This window comes from Ornithodoros turicata, chromosome 1 (assembly GCF_037126465.1).
Source record: "Ornithodoros turicata isolate Travis chromosome 1, ASM3712646v1, whole genome shotgun sequence".
Classification (NCBI taxonomy): Eukaryota; Metazoa; Arthropoda; class Arachnida; order Ixodida; family Argasidae; genus Ornithodoros; species Ornithodoros turicata.
The window spans coordinates 89,590,139-89,617,039 of NC_088201.1; the positions used below are offsets into that span (position 1 = coordinate 89,590,139).

The 26,901-nt window shown below is 46.0% G+C and overlaps 1 protein-coding gene and 1 long non-coding RNA gene across 3 annotated transcripts in view; both read right to left on the reverse strand.

The window, feature by feature from the left end:
* Positions 1 to 204: 204 nt before the first annotated feature.
* LOC135366079 (uncharacterized) lies at positions 205 to 853 on the reverse strand. The gene is made up of 3 exons (XR_010414085.1): positions 671 to 853; positions 426 to 594; positions 205 to 307 (listed from the first exon to the last, which is right to left on the reverse strand). It is a non-coding gene; the product is annotated as an uncharacterized LOC135366079 (long non-coding RNA).
* Positions 854 to 4,783: 3,930 nt separating this feature from the next.
* The window catches only part of LOC135366083 (phospholipid scramblase 2-like), a 54,917-nt gene continuing 32,799 nt past the window's right edge, over positions 4,784 to 26,901 (reverse strand). For both annotated transcript variants that reach the window (XM_064598748.1, XM_064598743.1), the window contains exons 5-7: positions 22,230 to 22,400; positions 17,037 to 17,195; positions 4,784 to 5,183 (exon numbers count right to left, since the gene is read on the reverse strand). In XM_064598748.1, the coding sequence (XP_064454818.1) occupies positions 5,139 to 5,183; positions 17,037 to 17,195; positions 22,230 to 22,400 (375 nt within the window). In that variant the 3' untranslated portion in view covers positions 4,784 to 5,138. The remainder of the gene's footprint in view (positions 5,184 to 17,036; positions 17,196 to 22,229; positions 22,401 to 26,901) is intronic.

Consider the following 26,901-nt stretch of genomic DNA (forward strand, 5'->3'; position numbering starts at 1 on the left):
GAAGACGAGAACAAGGAATGTACGGGTCAAATTTCAGGTATGTTAGTACGGGCATTGTGATATTGCTATGAACACGCCCATGCTGAGTTCATCGTACTGCGGAAGCGGCCATTCGCTTGGCGAGGGTAAAACAACGGGATGAGGCAGTGAGGCAACTGTAGCAAACATAGAAAAAGAGGATGGAACACAGCCATTAGGAATTGGTAAATGCATATATTGTTTATGATAACATCCGGGTCGACCTGAACCGCATCACATCGTACGCTCTTGGATAGCCGCAAGTGAAAGTTGGCACCACTGTGGTAATCTGAAAAAGTCAAAATGCACAAAAACTTGGCAATGCTCTCATGGGCAGAAATGAAATAACGAAGTGAGATACACAGCAGAAGACAGTTCCAAACCTAGAGAACGCTGTTCATCCTCACCCTTTTACTCCTGTGCTGTACCTCAGACTATCAAAACAAAAATCATCGGGGGAGAGTCGTAATACAGGTGCTTCTCAGTCTTGCCCCCAGAGTCAAGGCAATGACACTAGACTAAGACCACTGATGCCTAAGACCATACAAGGGGGGCAAAGACCACAGCTTGGATTGCCTACGGGGAATAACAAATAAATAAGAGCAAGCGCACTGCACCAGTACAAAGTTACAATCATTTGGTTACAACTTACCGTTTCTCTCTCGCCAGCCGCCGACGCAGCTTGCGGACTGATTTCCGACCGCAACTCCGCGGTTTCCGAGGATTCTTGCACGGCCGTGTCATTGCCGCGCGTTTCCAGTTTGTGCGAAGCGGCAGCAGCAACGATACTATGAACGTGCAGCCTACCGCAGTATCAACAGTTCAAATCAGAACACGACAGTCAGCACGTCAGCACCTATGAATGCGTCCCGCAGCACAGCGGCACAGCCAGAGCAACCAACGTGACGTAACGAACACAAGTGACGCAAGCGCCACCTTTCGCAGAATACTGGAGTTGATCACACGGTAGTTACATGCTCCGCCACCATGTGGCCACCGCAAATCCTGTATAGTTTGAGTTTGGTCGGAATAATTTGGAATGGCTTGGGAACGTAATAACCTGCGCTGTGCTCTTCCAATCATGCTGAAATTTTCAGCAATTGTTTTGCGCATAATTGCCCATCCACTGCCACTTCTAGGCTGGTTTGGTGACATTAGAACACCTCGAAACAGGAAGCAAAGAAAGGCATTTTTTCATGTTTTTCTGAAGGCGCTTCCGGATTATCGGCGTCATATATCAATAAGAGCGAGACGGTCCACCCTCCACGTATCACAGAACAACACAACGCAACAAATTGTGCGCCGCTATCTGCTCTACCTTTTGCGCCAGTTTCGTACAAAGACCACCCATAATCGGAGATGTTAGCATGTTCCAGGCCTTATGGCGCCGCAACCGCATGCCTGGCCGAAAATCGGAAGACGGTCCCCCCAAGTCAATAATCATAGCTTCCGAATGGCACCAGTTTCACCACCAACAGACGAAAATGAGAGCTACAGGTCTGGTAGAAAGTTGCCTCTTTTTAACAGGGGAGTGAGACCATAGCCTTAAGTCACCTGTTTGGATCTGGTAGTACCAGCTAGCTTCCTTATAATGTAACATGTATGTGACCGCATGGAGGACAAAGAGGAGGAATTAGCTAGTCTGAGGCATAGGAGCTCTCACACTGGCATAGCTGGTCAAAAAAGAAATGTGGTACATTTGTACACTCAGGAGACAGAGAGAGTCCCGATTTGACTTGAGCACTCCTCGTATGTGGAGCAGATCTTTCTAGCTTATCTTTATAGCTTGTTATCTAGCTTGTTATATTATGTTATATCTATTATTGTTAATATCATTATTATTATGTTAACTCACTGAAATCTGCACTTTTCAAGGGTTTCCGTGATTTTACTAATTTTTTACTACACTCACATTGCTGAGAAAACTAGAGAGAAACTGATGTTCTGAGGCTGGAACAAACATGGAAGGGACAGATACAAACAAAGCCTCAAATCATCCAGCCTCAGAACATCAGTTTCTCTCTTGTTCAACAGGTGCCGCTTGCGTCGATTTCCGTCGTATGAATGTGTGTATGAGTGAGCAAAAAATGTAAGAGTGAAAGGAGGGTGAGTGAGAGTAAGTGGCTGGTTTGTCGTCCCTTCAGATGACGCACCCCGAAAGTCGCTGGAGAGGCGTGTTAGCTTAGCTCAATTGGTAGAGCCCTGGACCGGTAATCCAGAAGATGTGGGTTCGATCCGTACAGCTGGCTAACCTTTTCAGTGACTTTCATCTTTCATCTGAGAAAACTGTTCAGAATTCTTTATTGGAAGGTAGCGCTGATGGACTTTACACCTGCAAAATTTGGTTTTGTTAGAGGCTCTAGTTATTTTTTAGAAAAAATGTCAAAGCTGGGCAGATGGTGAAGTGATTCCCAGATTTCCCCAAATCCTAAATTTTGCGATATACAACTGAGGGTCGGTCAGTAAGCGGCATGATCCTTCTACAAACCACGTTTAAATTTGGAGCCTCTGCGCTGCAATAGGACGACACGCTTCCATAGACCATAGGGAGTATGGTTTTTACTTGCAGCGAAAACTACAGAGCACTAACTCCGGAACGCGGCCGTGTTTGAGGCTAACATTTGGGATTTGGCATATACCTAGAACCATAACGATCTCTGCTTTTTTCGTGACAATCGGCGATGGTTGAGCAGCATCAATGGATCACTTGGCGTGAAATGCACCTCCTACCTTTAAATAGACATTTTAACTATGACCTTATGAAAAGCATAAAAAGGACAGAATCGTAAATGTCTCCTCCTATTTTTGACACAAATAGAGTAAAAACGCCTTTATTAAAAAATAATAATATATAATAAAAATCTAATTGGTGTAAAATAACCCTCCATGCCATTATTAATAAATCATAACGTAACCGTACTAAAGCTCCACGGACCAATAAATAAACATATATATAATTGTTAAGCTAGAGAAAATTAGTTTTATTTTTTAAGAACTGTGACGTCATTTTAGGCTCCGACGGAGCGCCCGGCTTTCATCTGGCAACGTTGTTGACCTTCGCGTCTTCCGGGGGGCCCAGTACTCCGTTAGCGGAGCCCCACATGACATATCCTGCGACTGCTCCGACCTTCGAAAAAACACAAAGGAAGGGGAAGACATCTCTCCCATTTCCCCCTCTTTCGATTAGCGTCACGTGACTTCTCCACCATGTGCTAGGAGACGAGTGCCCTGTCCAGAACATGACATCGTTGAAATTTGTGGGCTTATGATTACGTCACCCCCTCCTCGCGTCATCCAAACTTGTGGAGGCTCAGCAGATCTTGAAAAATTTACAGAAATGCACAGCGTTCGCAAACAGGATTGAAATTTAGCGTATAGAATCCTTGAGGCACCTTCTTTTCATGGTCTAAATAAAATATACGCTTTGTTCCGAGTGCGGAGCGGCACTTTAATGCTTTACCTCCAAAACGTACTAATCGGCCGAATGACCGACATGTACATTCCAAATTCACCGAATTTACCTCGCTAACGTGGCTTAGTGGCTAAGATCGTCGCCTTCCACACCGAAACTGGGAGGTGACCCGAGTGAGCTGATTGCTTGTTATCCCTGGGTTCTCCTCACTGTCGGTAAAGTTTCCTATGAAGTTGGCCCAGGGCGCACGGTCCTCTAAGGGCAAGATCCATACCGCCGCTCCGGTAGGCAGAACACTCGCTAATAACACGTAACCAGGGTTGCGTGATTCAAATCATTCAGATTTAAATCACTGATTTTAATCGTGATTTAAGTCAGTGATATATTCGTCATGGTTTAAATCGGACAATTTCTCCTGAGAAAGAAACTTTTCAAAAAAAAAAAAAAAGCAAGAAGGGAGCTCGAAAACGTGGCAAAAGGGCACAGATATTTGGTTCGCCATAATTCCAGCAACGCTCACACTAGTAATTCGTTGTTACGATTGCGCCACTTCCACATGCCTAGCGCCCACACAGCATCCTTTTCGACCAGACATCGCAACACATACGATTATGGACAATTTTGCACTTCACACAAGACCTACACACATCTTAAATAGTCCACTACAAATCTCGACCACAAATACATTTGGATGCAACTTGGTATCTTACTACTATTGTTTGACATATTTTCAAAACGTCAGCGTTTAGCATCTAGCTTAGACACTTTTTATTGATTGAAAATTTTAAAAAATATATGTATATATGGAAACGTGAGTCCTGACAAAAGTCGGAACAGCCTACTTCAGAACACGTGAACAGAAAAGAAAGCCGAGAAACAGAACAAATGCAACCCCAACCAACCAACTACAAATGATCGAACCTATCCTGCAGGAATATGAGCGCCCGTTCTTCGTAGCAACGAACTACTGAAAACATATTCAATCGGCTAATACGAGTCACATAACGCAAATGAAGATAGTGTCCATATGTCGAACACATCTATGTAACTTCCCCCCATTGCAAAATATACGGACGCGTACAAGCTAACTGCATCAGAAGTACGACTAGCAGTTTATCCTACGCATTCACGCATCCCATAGTTGCAGTGCGCTGAATTCAGATACTATTAGTTGCGAAGTCGGGCACAAATTACCTCCATACTGGACACCTATCTGATACATTAAATAAACTCTTTAAAGTAGTCACTTAACGAACACACATTTAAGTATTTCTCATACGCAAGTTCTGTAGATACTGTGCACCATGTATTATATCTCGATCCACAATACGTAGCATTCTACTAACAATCGCCTTATACAAATGCATAAGCGAGTAATTTATTTTCGCATCTCTAGTAAATGGCTACGTCTAAAAGTTTTGTACCAAAAATTTGTACAATGTGAACCGGCCACTCTCAGTTTTCAAATATAGAGGCCGATATATTTCCGAGCTGTTCAAGATATGTAACGGCGAATGAGTTCTGCGAACGTTATATTTACCGAAACTACGTTTTTTACGTCACAGCCCTCCTAAATAACAAATTCTGTAATACATTGAATAAAAAAATAAACGTCAATTGGGAAACAGCAGTAAGCGGGAAGCTGCTTCATAAGCCAACATTCCCCAACGATTTCCCGAAGCGCCATCCTCGTTGTGTCTTCCATCGTTCAGCAGCACAAGCATCTGCGTCCTTGTTCGAAAAACATGTAGTCCTAGAAAAGAGGAACATTGGGACATCCCTTGAATGTGAGATAACTACAACGAGTAACAGTGTGGACACAATAAAAAATAGCACGACCGTACTAGCGGTCTTGGCCGCTTCACGGCCTGGCGGACATTTGGGCGCAGAAACGTTTCGGTGCGCGGACATGTCGTTGCAATGTACGCTCTTCCTCGGCTGGTGAGTAGAGTTCCATACTCACTTGGGGAACTTGGCTACAGTATAGCTCGAAGCCACTGCTCGCTAATTTGAAAGTGCGGAAACTGACACCCATTAAAAACGACAAATGAAGCAAGTGTTCGTAGTACCATGCGATCATTTGTATTAACCTGCGAGTCGGTACCAATATCGTAAAAGGCAAAGAAATAATTGTGCACTGGTCCACTGGAACACTTTCTGGAATGCACTGACGGGGGCCAGTGCTCAAAAGGCATAAGCCAGGGGTCTCAAACACGCGACCCGCCGCCCTCAGCTATTTTGTGGTTCGAGGGCCCTTGACCACCAAACAGAAACTGCTCTCTCAAAGCATTTAATGGAGAATTGGGAATGAAACCAGATTTTCAGGCATTGTTTTTACCCTTGCTCGGCGTAATGCTACCCCTGTCCATGTAAGGCAGTACATACGCATGTTAGCACTTTGTGGCTCATTAACCTGAACAAGTCACGGTCACAGCAACGTTGTCTTCACTTGTCCTGCACTAAACGTAAACTAACACTAACTAATGTGAGGACGATCTTATCTTAGTTCTTACACTACACTCCAAAAATAGAACTTCACCGCATAGCACGCTGTGCGCCAACCATTGCCACGAATCGTAGGTTGCCATCATTGCCTCGAATCGCTCCTGATTCGAGGAGAGGAGGAGGGCGTACGCCTTTTTGTGGCAATTTGGATATATGATAATTGCCACAAAAAGCGTACGCCCCCTCACTCCTCCTATCAGGAGCGATAACCCTATCATTCGTGGCGATGGTTGGCGCACAGCGTGCTATGCGGTGAAGTTCTATTTTTGGAGTGTAGTGTAAGAACCAAGATGAGATCGTCCTCACATTAATTAGTGTTAGTTTACGTTCAGTGCAGGACAAGTGAAGACAAGGTATAGTCGTGACGATGCCCACTTGAGTGCGGCCAACAACGGCAAGCTACCTCGACCCCCCTCTGTTTTTAGAGTGTAAGTTTACAAGGTTATAGAAGACATGGAGAGATAAGAGGGAGGAGAGAAGTGGGGAGGCGAAACAGAACTGTAGACGCATTTTTATTCGCGATTTATTAATTTTCGCGAATTTCGCGACCGCTAAAAAAATTGTACTCGAGAACACAGCTTGACATTTATCCCGCGAAACGAAACAGCTCTGAAATCGCGAAGTTAAATTGGTCCATTGTATTTAATTTGTTAATTCTTGCTATTTCTACATCTTCGAAGGTAAAACAGAACTACGTAGGTTCTTGTACGGCATTTTTCATATTTTCAGTAGCCCGTTTGAAAAGGCAGCTTGTATACAGGGTGTCCGGCGAGAAAGTAAAGAAATCACTAAAAAAACTAGGGGTGATAAATGCATGGGACTTGCTTTATGAGACTCCTGAGGGATTTTGCCACTTACTGTAATTATTTTCGTTAGTGTAATTAATTAATTAGTGCAATTTCACTAATTAATTTCTCAAAAATGCCAAGTTTTTCTGCCGGAATTGGAAAGGTCAAAAAAGCCCAACCCTACCCTACACAACAAAGAACCCGCAATCCTATCGCAAGTTCAGAGCTCTTGCCGGCCTTCGCTTCGCCGCGAGTACAAGCTCCGCCCAAGGGCCCTCCCTCTGCGAAGAAAGCAGGAAGAAACACACAAACAAAATCAGTAAAGAGGAAGAGTGAAACAGACCGCAATCCTATTATCAATCACCAATAAACGGAGTCACACGGTTAGATTGCGCTTTGGACACAACCACAGTTTTGTGCCCTTTTATTCTCAATGGAAATAAAAATTCAAAAAGGTGTTCGAAGTGCCTGCCGTCTTCGCCGGTACACAACAGGCAGAGCCGTTTATAGGGAGAGTATGGCCATTAGGAGGAGCCTAACTTAAAGTGCGTCATACGACGTCACGGCTGAACGACCTCCCTCGTCGTGCTCTATTGTTGTCCCGTCGTCAGCTGGTCGCCGACGCCATATTGATGCTGATCGTTGTTTACAATCCACGGAGAGAAGACACGTGCGAACTTCTTGCTTCGAAAGCCTTTCGTCCTTGAACTCTTTCAGTTGGGCAACAAAGCCCCCCTTATCACTAGGGCGAGTGGGTCATAAGCCGGTTATTCCTATAGATTACATTCAGCGCGACCACGAAGCTGTGGACCAGCTGGACGATAGCATCAATATGGCGCGGACTAGACGGCTGATAAGCGGATTCCGCTCGGATTCAGGCTTTTTGGGCGGCGCAACGATGACTCTGACGTCAAAATAGTCTCCACCCATGAGGCGGCAAAAGATCAAAGAATGGCCAAACTCTCTCTATAAATGGCTCTGACAACAGGCATCTGTAAAATGCATTTCCTGCAGCGTTCTTTAACTCTTGTGGTGGGATGGTACGGCAAGAAGGCTGTTATTTTCTGCTGCAGTTCTTCTGGCGCTGTGGACTCCGTTTGGTACACGGCGTCCTTGATTCTGCCCCACAAGTAGAAGTCCAGTGGTGTCTGATCTGGAGTCCTCGGTGGCCAGGGAACCGGCCCATGACGGCCAATCCACTTATCCCCGAAGAGATTGTCCAAAAATCATTTGGCACTGCCAGACGAGTGCGGTGGGGCGCCATCACGTTGGAACCACATCATGGCGCGTTTGCTTAAGGGCAACTTTTCTACGAACTCGAAGACTGCCTTCATGAATATTTTGTGCACATAACCGTGTATTCACACGAGCGCCTTTTCTGACTGCGCAGCGACTGAAGGAGGAGAAGGAGGTATCAGCATAATCACGCAATCATCCAACCATTCGGTCGCGGGCGGAGCTTATCGCGCAGCAGAATCTATGAAGCGCGCACGTTTTTATTGTATTTTTGGCGAGATATCAAAGAGCCTTGTGCAACATCACTGCGTTCAGCAGCTCCGTCCGTCAGAAAGAAGCACACGGATAGTTTGTTCGCGGGGCACAGAATCTGACGACTGACGCGCAGAAGGAGGACGGAGCGAAAAAGAAAGCCACCCTCTGTTGCCAATGTTACAAGCTCTATTATTTTTTATCTATTACACCAGGTACAGCAACATCCGATCTTGTGGAAGCTTGCCGATGAGCAAAACCGAAATGTACCGAGGAAACATGTCATGTGGGAAAAGATCGCTCTTGAAATGGAAAACAGACACCCGGATGTCGAAGCAACGGTAGATGTGTACATCAAAACGCTTTTTGGGTCCCCATATTCACGGCGCAGTCGTTGTATCAGTTGCTGTTAATTAATAATAACGAGTTGGCAGCATTCGCGTTCCAAACGAAAAGGTATCAGCTCAGGACGCTAGCAGTTTGGTTTAAAAACGAGAAATGTGTGAGCAGTATCGCACGCCGGGTAAGACAAAGGGGGGCAAAATTTTATCCCAAGCCGGCCACTGTGGGGTAACGCATATTCATAGTTGTCTGGCATCATAAGTTAACCATGTAATGGTATAATATTTTAGGGCTGTCATTACACAAGCCTATATGGTAGCACCCCGGGGTCATCACCACGTCATGCAGTGCATTCACGGGAGGTCACCGTGTGCATACATCGTGTTCTGACAAGCACCAACGAGAGCGATCAGTTGTAATAAAGGGAGTCAGTTTTCCGCGGTTTCACTATTCTTACGTGTTTCATCGCGGCCAGACAGTTTGGGAACTGCCACAGCGCTTTAGAGTAACGTGCTTTACCCCTGGACAAAGCTATAGTGCTGAAGATGCAACACTTACGTGATGGCGTCTCGCCTTGTCATGACATTATTTCATAATTAGTCACTAGGGGAGCTTCCTACATAACGCGATATGCAAAAAGTGCCAATTCGTGAATTTCGTTTTGTTCCATAATTTTATATGTATGTATGGGACGGTAACGTACCCCCACCAAAAAAAGAGAAGAAGAAAAGAAACAGGAAAGATCACAGGGGTTGTTAGAGTGTGTGTGAACTCTGCCTCGCTATGCCACCGGTATACGCGATGAACGTTTTACTGGGAATGAGTAGTAGACACAAAAACATGGCCTGTCCAACGTCTAAAGCAATTGGGCCAATGAAACGCAGGAATTGGAAGCTGCCAAAGCTAGCCGAAAAAAAAAAGCAAGACGGTTGGAGGATAGAGGATGAAGTGTGGAGATGCGTTGAGAGTGCATGAGTTCGTCGGGGAGAGCAAAATTTTAGATGGGCCGTTGAGCAAGACCTCCCTTCTGCAGAACGAGGACAAGGTTTCTTGCTTTAGCGGAACGTGCAGCAGAGGGACCACCAGAGACACACACAGTGGCGTAGCCTGACCTATAAGGTAGGGGGGGGCTCGATACGAAAACTTGCCCCCCCCCCCTGATCCTGGGTGCGACAACACACATATACTTGTCCACACCGCAAAATGCGGTTGAAAAAAAAAAGAACGAAAATAATTTATTTCGACGTTCACAATACGATTACATATATAGGCTGTCATGTCCAATGAGATGGTGTCCCAATGATGTCCATTCACGAGTGCTGCTTAGATAGCCGCCATGAACTGCAAGAACTTTCGCGATCGTCACACTGGTCTTCCCACCCCCACCCCATATATTATTTTCTCCTCGGGTTTGCACGATTTGCGGGGGTCGCGTCGTGGCAGGTAGGGGGGGCTCGAGCCCCCTAGCCCCCCCGTGGCTACGCCACTGGACACACACACAATTGACACAAAAAGGTGTACGCTCCACTCTGTCCTCCAATCAGAAGTGAGAGCCCTATCACTCACGGCAATGATTGGCGCAGAACCTGCTATGCGGTGAAGCTGTTTTTACTGTGTTCGAAAGGTGCGACCTTTACGCCACAGCCGTCTCTGCTTTAGATCACACTCATCACCGTCACACTGCTGCGGCGTCACGGTAGAAAACGAAGACACACAGCCTTCATAGCACTCGCTCCTACACTCTTTCCCGCTCAGTCTTATTTACGAACGCTTTATGCATTTACTGGCATGTTTAAGCGCACATAATTCGAAGGAACCTGTTGCAGATGGGTTACGGAAAAACGATCACTGGCTAGTATAATGTCCTGCATATTCATCTCTATACTCTCCTTATGCGTTTTGCTATGCGGAGCAGAATGTATTCAACAGCGGCCGCATACTTTCTCAAAACCTTGCGGTAGGCACATGGGTCCTCGTCTCGTAGCTCCCGTAGAAGGCTTTGCAGACCGTGCTCTTTCCTCAACACCCATTCTTTCGTCCATATCTTCCTTAACCACTTCTTTTCACGGCAGCATTCACTATCATCAATGAGAACAGCAAAAGCCACCAATTTTCGCTTTATTTCGTCCATTGCGTACCAAGCGCCGTGCACATAAAATTAATGCTGCAACCTTCAACCGCAGCGCGAACGTTATCCCCGGCATCTGAGCTGACAGCACATTGGAACACTATCTGTGTAGGCATTCCAGAGGGGTCGTAGCCTCAGCGGCTTATCATTTACCCTCTCGCTCCTTCAGTCGCTGCGCCGTCAGAAAACACGCTCGTGTGAATACACGGTAACGCTGCGTTGTCAGGCCACCGCTGTAGTACACTGGACCGAGTATGGCGCCATTAAATATTCCAATCCAAATACTAAAGGACCATTTCACCTGGTGCTTGGATTCCTGTAACCAGTGGGGGTTCCTCCGTGCTCCAATAATGAGCATTATGGATGTTCACTTGCGCATCACGCGTAAAATGTTCTTCGTCCGTCCAGAGCACGTTTTCGAAGAAGTCGCCCCGCCCGCACTGCATGCTGAGGACCCAGTTGCAAACGTCTAGCCTCTTGGCAAAATCGTCGTCGTTGAGCTGCTGGTGGAGGCTCACGTGGTACGGGTGATACTTCGCTTTGTGAAGTATGTCTCATGCTGTTGAACATTGGACTCCTGTTGCCACCTTAATCTGCTGCAAAGAAGCTTGTTGGTTCTCCGAAACGACGCTAAGGACAGCTGCGGCGGAGCGACTTGGTCGGTGATGGCGTACAGCGGTCTTGAAAGAGAAAATCTCACTCAGCCGCTCGTACAGATGCCGGATCCTCCGTGCGCTTGGCCAACGTTCACTATCATAGCACTGATTATAAAGAACTGCAGCCGCGTCAAAGTCCATGTTGGCAGCGCCCAGCGCAAACATCATGTTTGTTCTCTCCTTTGCGGAGTAGCAGACGCCAATTATATATCGGCGAAGACGGCAGGCACTTCGAGAACCTTTAATTTTTGTTTTGATTGACAGTAAAAGGGCACAAAACTGCGGTTGTGTCCAAAGCGCAATCTAACCGTGTGACTCCGTTTATGGGTGATTGATAATAGGATTGCGGTCTGTTTAACTCTTCCTCTTTACCGGTTTTGTTTGCTTCTTTGTTCCTGCTTTCCTCGGAGAGGGAGGGCCCTTGGGCGGAGCTTGTATCCGCGGCGAAGCAGAGGCCACAAGAGCGCTTAACTTGTGATAGGATTGCGGGTGCTTTTTGGGTAGCAATTTTTCTCAGAAAAACATGCGCAAAATCAACTAATTTTGACTGCGATACGCTATTCTAGACATGGCTTTTCCAATTCCGGCAGAAAACCGTGACGTTCCCTTAGCAGTTTTGAGAAATTAATTAGCGAAATTGCATTAATTAATTACACTAACGAAAATCATTACAGTAGGTGGCAAAATCTCATAAAGCAAGTCTCATAAAGCAAGTCCCATGTTTTTATCACCCCTAGTTTTTTTTTTTACACTTTCTTGCCGGACACCCTGGCGAGAAAGCGGAGTTCTTCAGTGGAGTTTCTCTTGTGGAGTTTTTCAGAAATGAATTGTGCACACCGTCCGAGTTCACAATAAGCACACTATTCCTGTCCTTTATGTGTAGTTTTACTTTGTGCCGTTCTAAGGGTATTTTACAATCGGTCATTTCTTTTCTGTGCCGCCTCCATGATGTGGCCTAAGGTCAAAGCGGTGCGCGACTCGGTTTGAGTTTAAAGGCCCAACAGCATAAGGCGTTTTGTGAGCGGCAGAGCACCGCGCCTTTTTCAGCGACAAGCGACGCTTGCGAGCCAGAAATGTCTAAAGCTAACCGCATGCCGAGTTTCTACAACGGCAGAAGCACGGCGTCCTATGAGAATGTTTCCACGCTCTCTCAAGGAAAGAAACTCTACACTCTTAAAAATGAACTTCACCGCATAGCATGCTCCTAGCCAACCATCATCTCGAATGATATCGTTATCTTCCCTGATTTGTTGAAAACGGGAGGCGTAAGCCTTTTTTGTGACACTTATGCGGTTCATAATTGTCACAAATAAGGCGTACGCCTACCATTTTCAACAAATCAGGGAAGATAACGATACCATTCGAGATTATGGTTGGCTAGGAGCGTGCTATGCGGTGAAGTTCATTTCTAAGAGTGTACGTAACTTGATATACACTTTCATTATACAAGTGAAAGAACCTCAAACACAGGTGCTTTTGAGTGACAACACGTTATAACGAATAAGATATTGCAGCAATGCGAACTCACGAAGCCATTTGATGTGAAATCAGTCCCGCTATTCACAATGTGCCTACCCAGGTAACACAAGCCTGTCCCAGGGACGTCTATGGGACGTCCATATTCGGATTGTACAGACACCCCTGGGACTGCATCATTTCGTTCGATACTAGTCCGTATAAACTCCCAGTGAAACTCCGAAGTATGTTTTATGGAGGTTCCAGGGACGTCATGTGGGATCATATCGGGAGCAAGACAGGACTTGCAATGGATGTCTCGCACCTTCTTTTATACCCCACTAATATTTTTCCCTTTTTTTACGGCTCTATAAATCTTTAGGTTGAAAAGGGCTACATATGCTGTAAACGTGCCATATGGCCCATAAAATATATGTATTTTTTGCGCTTCTCAGTCAGAAAATTCTGTCTCACGGATGTCCATCGGATATACTTTCACGGAGATATGAATATCTGCAGAATAATGTCGAAACTCCTCCAGCGGGTATACTACGGAGATCCACCTGGCCGGGCTTCGAACTTCCCACGAACGTCCACCTTGTGAACATAACCAGGGGATACGGACGTAAGCAGGAGCAGTCTGGGACGCAGCGTGTATGTCGAGCGATTGTTCTTTGTTTCCTTGTTCAGTAGTAGTGTACTTTGTAGTAGGATACAAAGCGTCTTTCCGCCGTTCTTTTTTAACATCTGCCACCGCCGACGGTGGTTTTGTTTTCTGTTGCTCCGCTCTCTTTCCCATGAGGGAAAATAAGTGCGGCGTTTCAAAAAAGAAAACAACAACAACGAGAGCTTGGGCCACTCAGCCGAAAACCTTTGGAAATGAAGTGGCATTCACTTCCGAACAGAACACAGACACTGTAGATTGGTGTTCTCGTGTGTTTCTACACATTCGAAAGCACTGTTCGGCTTGAGTCGGAAGGGTGAGATCTCTAAGTTTCATATTCGATTGCGTACACAAACAACAGTGAGATGTGAAATTGCTTGGCGTATTAAGTCACCGTGGAGGTAGTGACTCTGCTTCTTACTCATTTGGTTTCAGAGAGTGAGTTAATTGGTTCATAGAAAGTCGAATTTGTGCAGTGCTACATCGTCCCGCGTTTCTCTCTTATGCAATACATGATCCATACAGCATCCTATCACGGAGTTGATTCGGAGAGTCCGTGAAACAGCCGTAACAGGGCCCCCTGCGGATATATGGCTACGGATGTCCCCCCATGAATATCTCAGGGGAGTCCCACGGAGGTCCATTTTTGGATATGAACATTGCGATATCCATTTCAGATGCTTGGGATCATTATGAGACGCCCCGGGATTTCATGTGTTGTCTGGGTAAATGCAGGGAGCGAACGCTGTATTCCGGTTGACATCTTCATCAAGCTGTCGCACACTTCTCTTTGTGTTTTGTACGCTCACACAGGAATTACGTTCGCACGAATTACACGAGCAGTTTGAGCCAGTCTGAGCAATTCCGTGTGCCGCCATCTATATGGGATCTCGAAAACTTGCGCGACCGGATGGACCTATCCTACGGCTAATCCCTGATTGGCCACTTGCGTGGGTCACACCCACCTCTTCCGTCGCCCAACGTTGACTATCTATTCGCATCGGACTTTGAGGGGGCCTTACGTTTCCATTGTTCGGCGCCGCTCTGGCTGCCAAACGGCCCGGCAGGACGCTGGATAAAACGCTGGAGAAACGCCTCATGCGGTTACAAGGGACAGTCCGGGAAAACCTGAATTGATTTTTTCCAACTGCCACGGAGGCTTACATGCTCTGTGGAAAGTTTCAGCTCACAAAATGGCGTGGTTTTCGAGAAACCCAATAAAATCTACTCGTCTGAAGACATCCGGTTTCATTTTTCTCCCTCGCATACTCCTTGCCCCAAGGATCCTCTATGTACGTCAGCCGTCACGTAGCCATGACGTCCACAAGCGACAAAGTGGAGCGGAGGACTGCGCCGTTGCTGGGAATGCAGAGAGGTGTTTTTTTCTATGAGTGTACCGAACAGAAAGCTGCGTCATGATACCTGCGTTTACACTGACGCTACTCTGCATTTTACCCTGCATAACGTGTGATTGATACTCAAAATCATCATAATGGGCAAATGCTAGCACGCAACAACCAACTATCGCGCAAACCGGCATGCGCAAGTCACGTGCGGCATTGCTCTAATGCACGTCACGCGAGAGCTCGCTGCGGCCTTTACTCAGGACCAACTGCGGCATAGAAAAAAATTGATTATGAATCGTGCGATACGATTTCTTCTGAAATATTTTGCACAGTTGTTTCGAGGAGTATTAGAAATCATAAGGCGGTGTTCCCCAGACCTACACTCTTAAAAATGAACTTCACCGCATAGCACGCTCCTAGCCAACCATTATCTCGAATGATATCGTTATCTGGCCTGGTTTGTTGAAAACAGGGGGCGTACGCCTTTTCTGTGACAATTATGAACAGCATAAGTGTCACAGAAATGGCGTACGCCCCCCGTTTTCAACAAATCAGGGCAGATAACGATATCATTCGAGATAATGGTTGGCTAGGAGCGTGCTATGCGGTGAAGTTCATTTTTAAGAGTGTATGTTTTCGACCGGACTGTCATTAGCATTGTAGACGATGGTTGAGGAAAGAGCGCATGCGTTCTCCAGCATTGCAAGAGCGCGTTCACAGCTCACACCAAAGAGCGGACTTGGACTTCATCTAAGGATGTCTGCGGTTGGTAGCACAAAACCTGACACAGCACAACAGTGAATAGAAAGACATTCCCTTTACGACCTCGAATGTGCCATTGGTGAAATATTTTCTTTCCTGGCGAAGAACTTTCTCATCACGGGGCTGCAGAGATCAGATATCGCTGAGCGTAATGCCGGAATCGTTTTTGGTAATGGAACCTTACTATAGTGATACCTTATTGTTGTGATATGAATTAGGCGCAGTAGCGTGCCCGTTTATTCGTAATAAAGCAGTCGCCTCGTTTGGCTGGATGGCTTCTGCTCTGGGAGGGTTTCGGCCGTCGTCATCAAATACAACAATCTGGAACAGTGATATCGTGCAGTAAAGGCCGAGGAAACGGGTGAGGAATACAAAGTCTAGAAATTATTTCGTGCCTGCGAAACATTGGAAAAATAGGCGTTCAAAAAAGGAGGTTTATTGGATTTTCGCTATAATGATCTTTGCACGAGGAACGCCACAACTTGAGCTCGCATCCAAAAAGACCGTGCCCCCAATTCCTCACCAACTTTCTGCACTCGAATGACTCCGCCGAAACGCCCTGTACATACATATTCGTATTTGACGACACCTGATGGATCGGAAGAATGGTTGTGTGTACGCAACATTCTTACCTGCTCCGGGAGTCTACTTGTACCTACGTCACAAAATCTTAATAACGTCACCGAAAGTAATTTTTGAAAGAGATCAGTATAACAAAAATATCATACGGATTCCAGGACCAGGCATTTTGTACTTCCCTCACACGATGCTGCTTAAACCGGGTATCCGCACGAGCGACATTTTAGAGCGAAATGTCGGCGGAGACGCGAGGGCGACATCAGCGCAGTCACGGTTTGTTGGGTCCACGTGATCGACGTCACGTCACGACGACGTACTGCTCTGCCGCCGGGAAATTCTCTGAGCGCTCCACAGAACTTCTCCGAATACAAACTGCGTGTGCTGCCTGCACTGCGTTCAGCGCCGTCCTCCGTCGCGTTTTTGTACAACTTCTCCGCCGTCACTTCAGACGTCGTTCGGGCGCTTTTGGCATCTCTGCCGCGATATCTCGTTGGTGCGTGCTTTCCTCCTCGCGCTCCTCTGCCGACATCTTGTCAGATAAAATCGCTCGTGCGGATACCCGGTAGAGCCGTGCTACACTGTTAAAACAGAACTTCACCACATCGCACGCTCATAGCCAACCATCATTCCGAATTATATCATTGTGTGTATTGATTTCTTGAAAATGGGAGGAGGCGCCTACCTGGGACAGATTATCTTGTCGCAGATATGCGCCTCCCCCCCTGTTTTGAACAAATCATGACACAGAATGATGTTATTCGGAATGATGGTTGGCTAGGAGCGTGCTATGTGGTGAAGTTCTGTTTTAAGAGTGTAGCCCTTTACAGGAGATGAACTGGTGCGCACCACTACATAAAATGAACAATAATGGAGGAACAAAGAGAACCACCCACTACGAGCATGGTGCAGGCAATGAGACATGCCTTGGCGTGGAGGTCGAGGTCCCGCGGAAACGTCACGCCGAAGCTGTCCGTTGCTGCTAAGGCATCCTTTACAACTCCGAACCACTGCTTGGATATGATGCCGATTGTATGACCTCCTAAAGTACGCAGCTGAAAAAAATAAAAATAGAAGAAACAAAGGCGCAGTAACAACTGCTTAATTAGTACAATACACATCATTTTGTACACTTTAAAGGAGCATGGAAGGGTTAAAAAATGTGAAGAGGTAGAAATTAGGATTACAAGCCCTACGGTACAAGCTTCTAAAGTCTTTGGACACCGTAGGGCTTCGGTTTTCACAGTGAGGCGACTAATTATTTCATTTCACCCCATTACCGCCAGCAATGGGGTAGAGTATCGCCCCTGGCGATGAAACTCCTCACTCATAATTCAAATAAAGTTATTGTTGTTGTTGTTGTACTGCACGACTTGCGGTTTCGTAGCTTCGAACAAGCAAGCAAACAAAAAGTGCGGGTGCAGCAGTTAGAAGCCTGGGGCGTGAGAGCTCTTTACTATCTCGGGAGTCAGAAGGGCTGCTTCTCTCGGCTGCAAGTCTGTGTCTGTGACGTCATCTCTTCCGTCCAATAGTGAGACTCACGCGTTTCTTTCTTTCTTAGGTGGTGGTGATGGTGAAAGAGCTCGCCGTTGTAGACCTCACAGAGGTGGCCAACGTCACGACTAACGTCCTAGGGGTAATGTGCGTCGTGTGCCGACTTCTAAGGGAACTGTGCCGACATATGTCTCACAGCGTCTGGGGAAAAAACAGGAAAAGCTCCAGAGAGCACAGCCGGCACCGGGATTTGAACTCCGGTAACTCCCACTCTCGACGTGACATGGCCAGCACGCTAATATCGGACCTGTCCAGCGCCTGAAGTTGAGCACTGGACCTGTCGCCTTGCTAGAGGACGATTCTCAGCAACCAGTAAAAGGTGCTCACCGGACCTCACGTCACAACACGCGAGGAGCAGCCCCCCCCCCCCCCCCTAGGGAAGTTAATAATAAAAAGAATTCGGGGCTGTCGCGAAACAACTGCGATCATGAGCGACACCACAGTTGTCGGGTTTGTGGATTAATTTTGCCCACCTGAGAGTTCTTTAGCGGACGACGGCGTGTATGTGCAACTTGTACCCTTCCGCCAATCACACCATAATGGCAGATTTAAGCCTTCTCCCAGTTGTTATCTAAAATGCGAACGGAGAAGTTAACACTTCGTTCACCGACAGCGGCGCGCCGATCGGCAGGACCGGCGAAGCGACCCGGCGGCGGCGAGCACACCGGTAGAGGCGGCGTGGCGCACACCTCTAGTCCGTGCTCGTGTGTGTTAGTACTGTATTCGGGTCATGGGCGTCCCCACGATTTTTTCCAAGGCGGAGGGGCAAAGTGCTTCGTGGATGGGGGAAAACCGTACGTGGAACCCCCTCATCTAGTTTCCTGGAGACGGACGTTGCGGGCTGTGCGGGTGTTCAGAGGTTCAGATTATTGTGACATCTGAGAAAACTCGTGATGACCTATGAATTTAACAAGTGACGTTGAAGCTCCGGGGGGGGGGGGGGGCACCCTAGGTCTAGGGCTGCTCCGTGTCCTAGGGCTTTGACATGTGGGAGACATGTAACGCCATCTTGTCCATGTTCGTTAAGTATATACTAAACGTCTGGAGAGGGGAACAAACAACTAATTTGAGTTATGATAGCGAGCGAGGACGAAGTACGCTCGACGCATACACTTACAGAGCGTACGTCTCTTTGTGACACTTATGCTGTTCACAATTATCACAAAACAGGCGTACGTAACAAATCAGGACAGATAACGATATCATCCCGATCGAAAAATCCATCAGAGCCAATCCCAATTTTGAACCATTAGGCCAATAGGCCTATCGTAATTTCGGACATCTCTAATAGGACTAACGGTTTAGCGATTGGATGGGTCCGTTAGGACCTAAGAGTCTAATGGCGTGATGGGAGCTCCGCAAAAGTAAAAAACATTGTAGTGAATTAAAATTTGTTATTCTCTCTTTTTTCCGGCTCCAGTCATGACACAATGTAATCTCGCTTGTTTCAGTTGTTTCTTTTGTTGTTGTTTTTTCCAAGACTTTTCAAAATATACAATGTGCGCAGCGTTTCAAGAAATAAACAGAAAAAGTTAAAAAAAGAAAAAGAAAACGCTCTCGATGGCAGTGTCCATTTCGTTTGATGCATCGGCATTAAATTTGAAATGGATGCAGATAGCACAAACCCAAGCAGCACAATGTACTGAAAGTCGAGTGCAATAGGGTGGACGGGTAGGTGGAAGGCCTTGAACAGACTCATGAAGCTAAAGAACATTAATAAGACACATACCGTCCACCCCTATTGCACTCGACTTCCAGTACATTGTGCTGCTTGGGAATACTATACTTATAGCTCGTCTTTTGTAACTTAATAATGGTACCGTGATGTTACACGTAATTTGTCTGCGCAGTGTGACGACATGTTGCATGTGCCGCAGCGTACGACTGCGGATAATTTGGACCACCTGAGGTTCCTTTCACGTGCGCCGTAAATCTCCGACACACGGTGCTGGAAGCAACTTTTACCTCCCCCACATTGCTACCGAGTCCTCCCTCTCGTTTACCTCCCCCACATTACTACCGAATCTGAGAGTCCTGTTTGCTGGCACGGTTAAATAGAAGGGGTGAAGTGCCTAAATTTATTTCATTTACTCACACAAGCAGCGTTAAAGTAAGGAGACAGGATTGATGCACTAACTCAAGACTAACACAACGTCTCCTTTGGTTGAGACATTGTCTAGGCCCATCGAGAATCGAACTTCCGTAGTGCAATCACGCGGGTTTTTTTTTTTTTGTTGTTTTCTTGCAACACTCCATTCCATCACATAATTCCGGAAGGAATAGAAAAATGTTTGAAACAGGCGGAACGCGACATCCGGCGGATATACGGAAAGGAACGTCAACTTCTGAAGCTCCCAGTCGTTTTACGGATGCTTATGGTACTAGGTCATAGCACGTGGCCTTTTATAGGCTGCGAGCGTCGCGCGATGTTCAATCGTCTTTACACGTTGGGGCGTTCGCATCTTGAATCTCTGAGCGCTGATCACTTTTAGGGAAGTTTGATGGCCGGCCACATATCACGAACCATATTTACTTGAATCTTGAACCATATCTACTTGAATCTTGAAGCTTTAATCTTGAAGCAATATTAGAATATTCCGAGTCGCAATGAATCAGACGGCATAAAACATTAGTTGCTTGACAGTCAGGACAATGCGAGCTGCCATATTGAATATTGTAAGAACGTTAGCTACAGCGTTACTCATTTCTTATAACAGCTAGAACTTTCGATACAATGAAACACTAGGACAAGACTAGCACAAGACACAGTTTCCGTCTTATGTTTGCAGTTCTTTCCTTTACGGGGCCTTTGATGGTGATGACGGTGGTTTTGATGGTGCATCAAAATATTCTAATAGACCATTAGAATGTCTGATGGAGGCTTGCCGGATTTTTCGATCGGGATTTGAGATGATGGTTGACTAGGAGCGTGCTACCGTGAGAACAACAGCGAAACTTCAGAGTCATAATAAAATGGTAGTGGTGACTTTCCAGTGCCGAACTCCAAACATGCATTGATACTCTGATGCTTGTTTTTGTGCACATGCATGGCCTAGTTTCATTTATAAAGTGCCCATCAACCAGATTGTGTCTGAGCACCACAAATATTTAAAAAAATGTTTCAGTGGGATGCTCGAAAATTTCAGCTACTTTTAGCCAATTCCCCAGTGATTTAGCTACTTTTCAACGGCTTTTTAGTGGCGTTTCAGCTAATTTTCCGCTGTAGAGTTTGCAACACTGTTTTCGTGGCCAGTTCACACTTGGCGACGCCCGACGCGACGTCGTCAGCGGGCGATGGAGCTAGAGGCGTATTTCGCGCCGTAAGAGCGCACAATTTTCATGTTCACACCACAGTGGCATTCCGTCGACGAAAGCAGGCGAAAAATGAGGACGCGTGGCCTTTCTGTGTCACTTTATTGGTCGCCAGTATATCGTTCTCGGCAGCTCTCGCCGACGTCGAGAAAGAAGTTCGTCATGACAATTTTTTTGGCTGGACGTCTCTCGTCTCCCGACTCCGGAAATGCGCGTCTATTTCCGCCTCCCGCTCACGACGTCGCGTCCGGCATCGCGAAGTGAAAACTGGCCCTAAGGCAATGAATAGATGAATGCCAGTTAAGTGACCACGATGACGATAGCTTTGTCTCGACGAGTCGTATGTTTTTGTTTAAATTATGGCCTCGTTTATGCATGATATTTTGCTAGAACTTATATTTCTATTTTCACGATTGGAAATTTCGGGCAATCAATCAGACGCCGAGAGGAAAACGGACAAGAAACAAATTTTCCAGTTTTTCCGTTTCTTTTCTTTTTTTCGAGGACTGACATGTGGGCAGTGCCCTGTCTCATGTCGTACTGGAGACTGGGGGGGGGGGGGGGGGGTAGTAGGTTCGAATCCTGCCACCTGCTTTGCTGTGCGCACAGGTCCTCTACAGTCGGTCCAGGGCGCATACTAACCCCCTCTCTCTCACTCCTTCCTGCTGTCTTCTTTCCATCTGTCCACGCCTGTACGCCGCTCACAGCCAAAGTTGCTACACGGCGCTAGCGGAAACGCACGGAAGGCGCGGAACGAAAAAAAAGTGCGAGCACTGAAAGAAAGAAAACTGACAACGCGTCAGTTTTACTGCATGGGCCTTTGCCAGTACGCGTACCTGCTGCAGACGGCACACACATCGTAAGTTCAATAAACCTCTACCCGAGAAACGTCATCATGACGTTGGTAGAAAGACCGAAACAGATCGAAAGGGGAAAGCTGGTTTCCACGAATGGGCACTTGTTCTCTGCCTTCTATTGAATGAAAAGTAGAACCGAAGGTCGCGTCCCTTTCAGGGATCATCGTAATCTCCTCAAGACCGTGGTTTTCGTGCGCGACTTTGTTCGCCCCATAGCTTCGAGCATAGTTCAACTCTACCAAACCAGTGGCGCTGTCGAACGCTATGACGTCATTTGTTTACAAACAGGGAGAGGTCTATTCTAAGACCACCAAGAAAAAAGTTCGTCTTGTTACATATAACGGAAACAGTGCATGCTGTTATTACCGTAAATGTGTTGTTGCAGCACCCCCAGCACTTGTTGTTGATACAGGGACCCTGAACTGTGATGACGGCATTTCCCGAAGGAGCGCATACGGAAAATGAAGGGCAACAGAAGGCAAAATCCTCGCACACATAACCAATAACTGTGCCGGAAGGAGCTTCAACCTGCATTTGCTGTCAAAATATGTACCATTTGTTAGAACGATGGCGCATTCCTCGCCGACGCGCCTGAGAGATTAGGGACGTAAGATTAAGGAAACATGACTGAATGAATATTATTAAGATGAATGAATGAATATTAACTAAGACATCAACCTTGTGGTGTGGAATCCGGTCTAATATATAGGGTAAGGTGTTGCAAGATGAGACACGGGGCAAGACGCGGCATTTTGTGTTCGACGCCGCCTGTCGCAGGGACGCGTTGCTCCTTGTAATGTTGCCCCGAGGGTTGGGGCAAGATGAGACAATCTGCATTTTTGAATTTCTTGTTCCGTGTTTATTTTAGAACCAGCTGCGTCCATTCTGATTTATAGATCAGAAGCTCTAGACCTCTGAGAATGTGCCTATGGCTAGATTTTTATTTATTTTTTCTGGAAACATGAAATTTAAAAATACCATATTCAATTGCAACTTTCTGTCTCATCTTGCCCCACCGTCCCCTATTTCTTTGTCCAGATCCATACAATATAATGCTAACCTGTCAATTTAAGCACCGTTATAATAACCACCAAGACTGCGTCCCAAATCTCATTCGAGTCATCCCGATGGTGAAAGTAAGTACTCTGTGCGTTCCAAAACCAACTCGATGACGTCATGACCCGCTGTTCCTGAAACAACTCTCTTACCCAAAGGTACCAACTTAAGAGTGATTCGCGCAACTGCTGGCGAGGCAGGGTATATAAAACAGTACTTCAGAGCTCTCGTCCACTGTAGCATCTCTCAACTACATTCGTCACGGAGAAGGCGTTTATGCCATGGTCTATGCAACGTGCTGCTTTCTTCCGAGCAGCGAGCGCAATACCACATGCATTACACGCATGAGCTCTACAACTTACACTCACATTACGCATTTGAGTCCCAAAGCAAGCGGGAGCTTCAACAAAGACGGCTCTTGTCATGTAAAGAACTATGTTCCTTCTGGAGATGAAATTTTTCATTCTGAAACTGAGTAGTGTGATTAGGGTCAGATGCTCGACCGGCCCCTCTACCGCATGAAACTAATGCCCTCCCCTGCCGTGATCTAGATCACTCCTCCGACGCACTTGCACTTCAGGCGCGCACCTGCGCTTCCCGCGACGATTCCGCGAGCAGTCGCATTTCTCCAGACAGATATATTTATGAAAGAATTTACATACAAAGGATAGACATACACAGTGGTACACATGAAAATATTTTATTAATGACAATCAATGACGATGTGAATCGACACAGATAGGTGGAACGATCAATGGAGGATGGAGGAATAGCAGCAGGCAACATGTATATCTTACACATACTACAAATTTTGTAGTATGCTAATATCTGAAGATACAGTCAAAGCGATCAGTATCAAATGGATAAAGACTTCAAGATGGGGGGGGGGGGGGGGAGAATGATTGCCGGTGAATAAATGATCCTGCTTCATGCCTTCTTCCACAAGACACGCTCCAAAAACTGTGGAAATAATATAACTCGCGTGTCGTTTCCGATGTCTTCATTCACGCTGCTCCTGAGATATTAGCGAGTTTCAGTTACATCAGAAAGTGTTCTCGATAACAGTTCCGAAAACGTGATGAGCCAATCGCCCTGTTTCTTGCAAGTGGATGATGTCATATTGCTTAGCTTCGACTTGATAACTTCTCTTATCGTATCATTTTCGTAGAGTTTCTACCGATGCACTAAAACTCCCTAGTATCTTTTTCCTCTTCCCCTTCTCGACATTGAATATTTTTCTCCGCAGTATTTTTGCACTGCGGAATTTAGCAGTGCTGTTGCTGTTCTGTAAGCCGGGAAACTCTATCGCACACGAAGAGAAGTTGCGACAGATTCTGGTCAGCGCGAAATGTACCGGTGGTCCGTCGTTACTATCATCCACTGAGTGCTTCCGCTGGGGACCGCTAGGTGGCGAGCAGCCAGTTGGAGAGGCGAATATCAATATGATTATATCAACTGAAGACACAGCGAGTACAACACTCACCAAATTTTACACTTACAGAAGGGTAGAGGAGCAGAATCAAAGCGAGCGATATTCAATCGCAACCAATCATAGCAATAACTAAAACTAGCAATAGTCAACCCTACAGACTATCAGAGGGACAGGAAAGCAATTATCTAAACTACAGACCTGAAAAGTGCCACAGAGCTCACTTTATTGTGCTTGAGTATAGGGGATCCAATCATCACATGTGCACACATTAAATGTAATTTTGGCTTGCATTCTTGTATTTTGTCTAACATTGCCACGAGCAGAACACAACAGCACACACACACAGGCGCTGCAACACTCAGATAGACATATTCATGATAGTGGTTTCCATATCCACTCATGCCTTTTCGCATGCTTTTTTCCTATTTCACATTCCTTTTCGCCCGCTTTTTCCCTCTTCCCTGAAACATGAGGGGGACGCGTACTGACTTCCACGAAACAGAAAGGGGCGCTTTTTTTGTTCTGTAAACGATCTGATTGTCACAAAGAAGAGTCCGCCCAGAAACGACCTGTACAAGAAACATTACATGTGTAAAAACTTTGTTCTATCATTAAATTCTAATTGAAGAAGGATTTTTAATCGAGACAATCTCCATGATAATACTTCTAAGCTTGCTGTGCGTGATGATTTGCAAAGGTTTCGAGGTTTTGAAGACTATTTCAATGACAACTTACTAAACAATCAAGTATCAAAATAAACTAATGTATAATTAATGGAATGAGTATTACCGAATTTCTGAGCAACATATGTTGTAAGGATCACAATAGCAAAACTGAATTCTACACACTGCACAGTACAAGTGTAGTAAAAACATCGCGAACGGGCAGCGAACACTGATTTCGAAAGCATGACACAGGTGGGGAACACAACTAGTCATTGAAGAAGAAACAACAACAACAACAACAATTCTGAGCATTCTATCCTTGACAGAAATTTCTACGTACAGTGCATTTTTAAGCTTGAGCTAGGGCGAACACGAAAGCTCGGAGCACAATGCGAAATACAATATCGTGAGGTGAATTCTAACTGGCAGTCTGAGACATTCGGGAAGCGCCAATATTAATTGAGTCAAGGACGATACCAAAGCACGTCGCAGATTTTAACAAATACAATGTTGCTGTTACACGGGGCGTAAGTAAATTACATGCATTAATTAAGTGTAGAAGCACGAGGGAAATGAAAAAAAAAAGCTGCTCTACAACGGAAACATCATCACCTTCCATGACGAGTTTTGTACACGATATCACAGCTCATCGGATGATTTGGTGCGTAGATGTTTCGAAAGAGATCCACGAAGTAATATAATCATCTCTGGTTTTCGATATGTCATACACATAGTCATTTTCGGAGATATGGGGCAGATCACAGAATGGGAGGTACAAGTGGTGCGTAGGATCTACATACGATAGAATAATATCTGCACATCTTGATTCGAATGACCAGCTAATGAATAATTGAAATAAGTGATCACAGATGCACAGGACCTCCTCGCCCCCCCCCCCCCCCCCGGGGGGGGGGGGGTTGCCTTCATAAAGAGAGCAGTCAGATCTAATCATCCTGTAGAGGTAGTCTGCATCGTGCGATTCATCACAGGCTTGTTGAAATTATATCTGTCTATTGATAGGGAGCGTATCAAAAAGTACAAGATCAATCTTATCACATGATGTGTTCCCCTACCACGTCCATACAATTATTTCCATCTACCAGTTGACACCACCGATCGGATCAACCGTTCCGGAACAAAAGTTCAAGGCAACAGTACAACATCTCATGTACCGCTTTTATTGGCACTCAATGGTATATTAACTTGGACGACTTTTAGCTGATACTATACTTTTTGCCTTACAAGAACCTCTATACCAGAAAGGGTAGCATCAACAAGAGATTGCACAAGTCTGGAGCAATCAAATGTCAGTTACTAAAATGCTACAGATACTGCGAAGACATATCACCTATATTAATCAACGCTGGATTCAAACGGCCTATCATAAGGAACTACCATACAGTACTGCTTGCGACATACTTGTTTGAGATCTCCAGCCCCCGTAAAAGCGGGTTACCTAACCAAGTTGATGTGCTACCGTCGCCTTCGCCTCACTTCCGTTCCCCTGGTGGCGGCGGTGCAGCGCAGCGCCACCAGACGGGAGAGATGGCGATCCGATAACCGCGCGTCGTTTGCTAGCTCCAAATGCGTCGACGGGGCAGCGCTTTCTTCGGAATACGGAGTAGAATGGGAATTGTAACCTGTTTCCTTTTGTTTCTGTTTACTGTTTTTGAAACATAAGAACACCGGGATTAGGCCACATTTGAGCAGATCCTGCGGTCGTCAGGACTTTTTGTGAAAGGTGTCACAGCAATGCAAGGGACCACGGCTGCTCCGTGAAGCTGGCACACGCGAGGGATTACCTCACTTTATTTACTGGTGTTATGTGAAACAACAGCCTTGCTTGCTGGCCAGGATTAAAAAAAGAAATAATAAATTTATACAA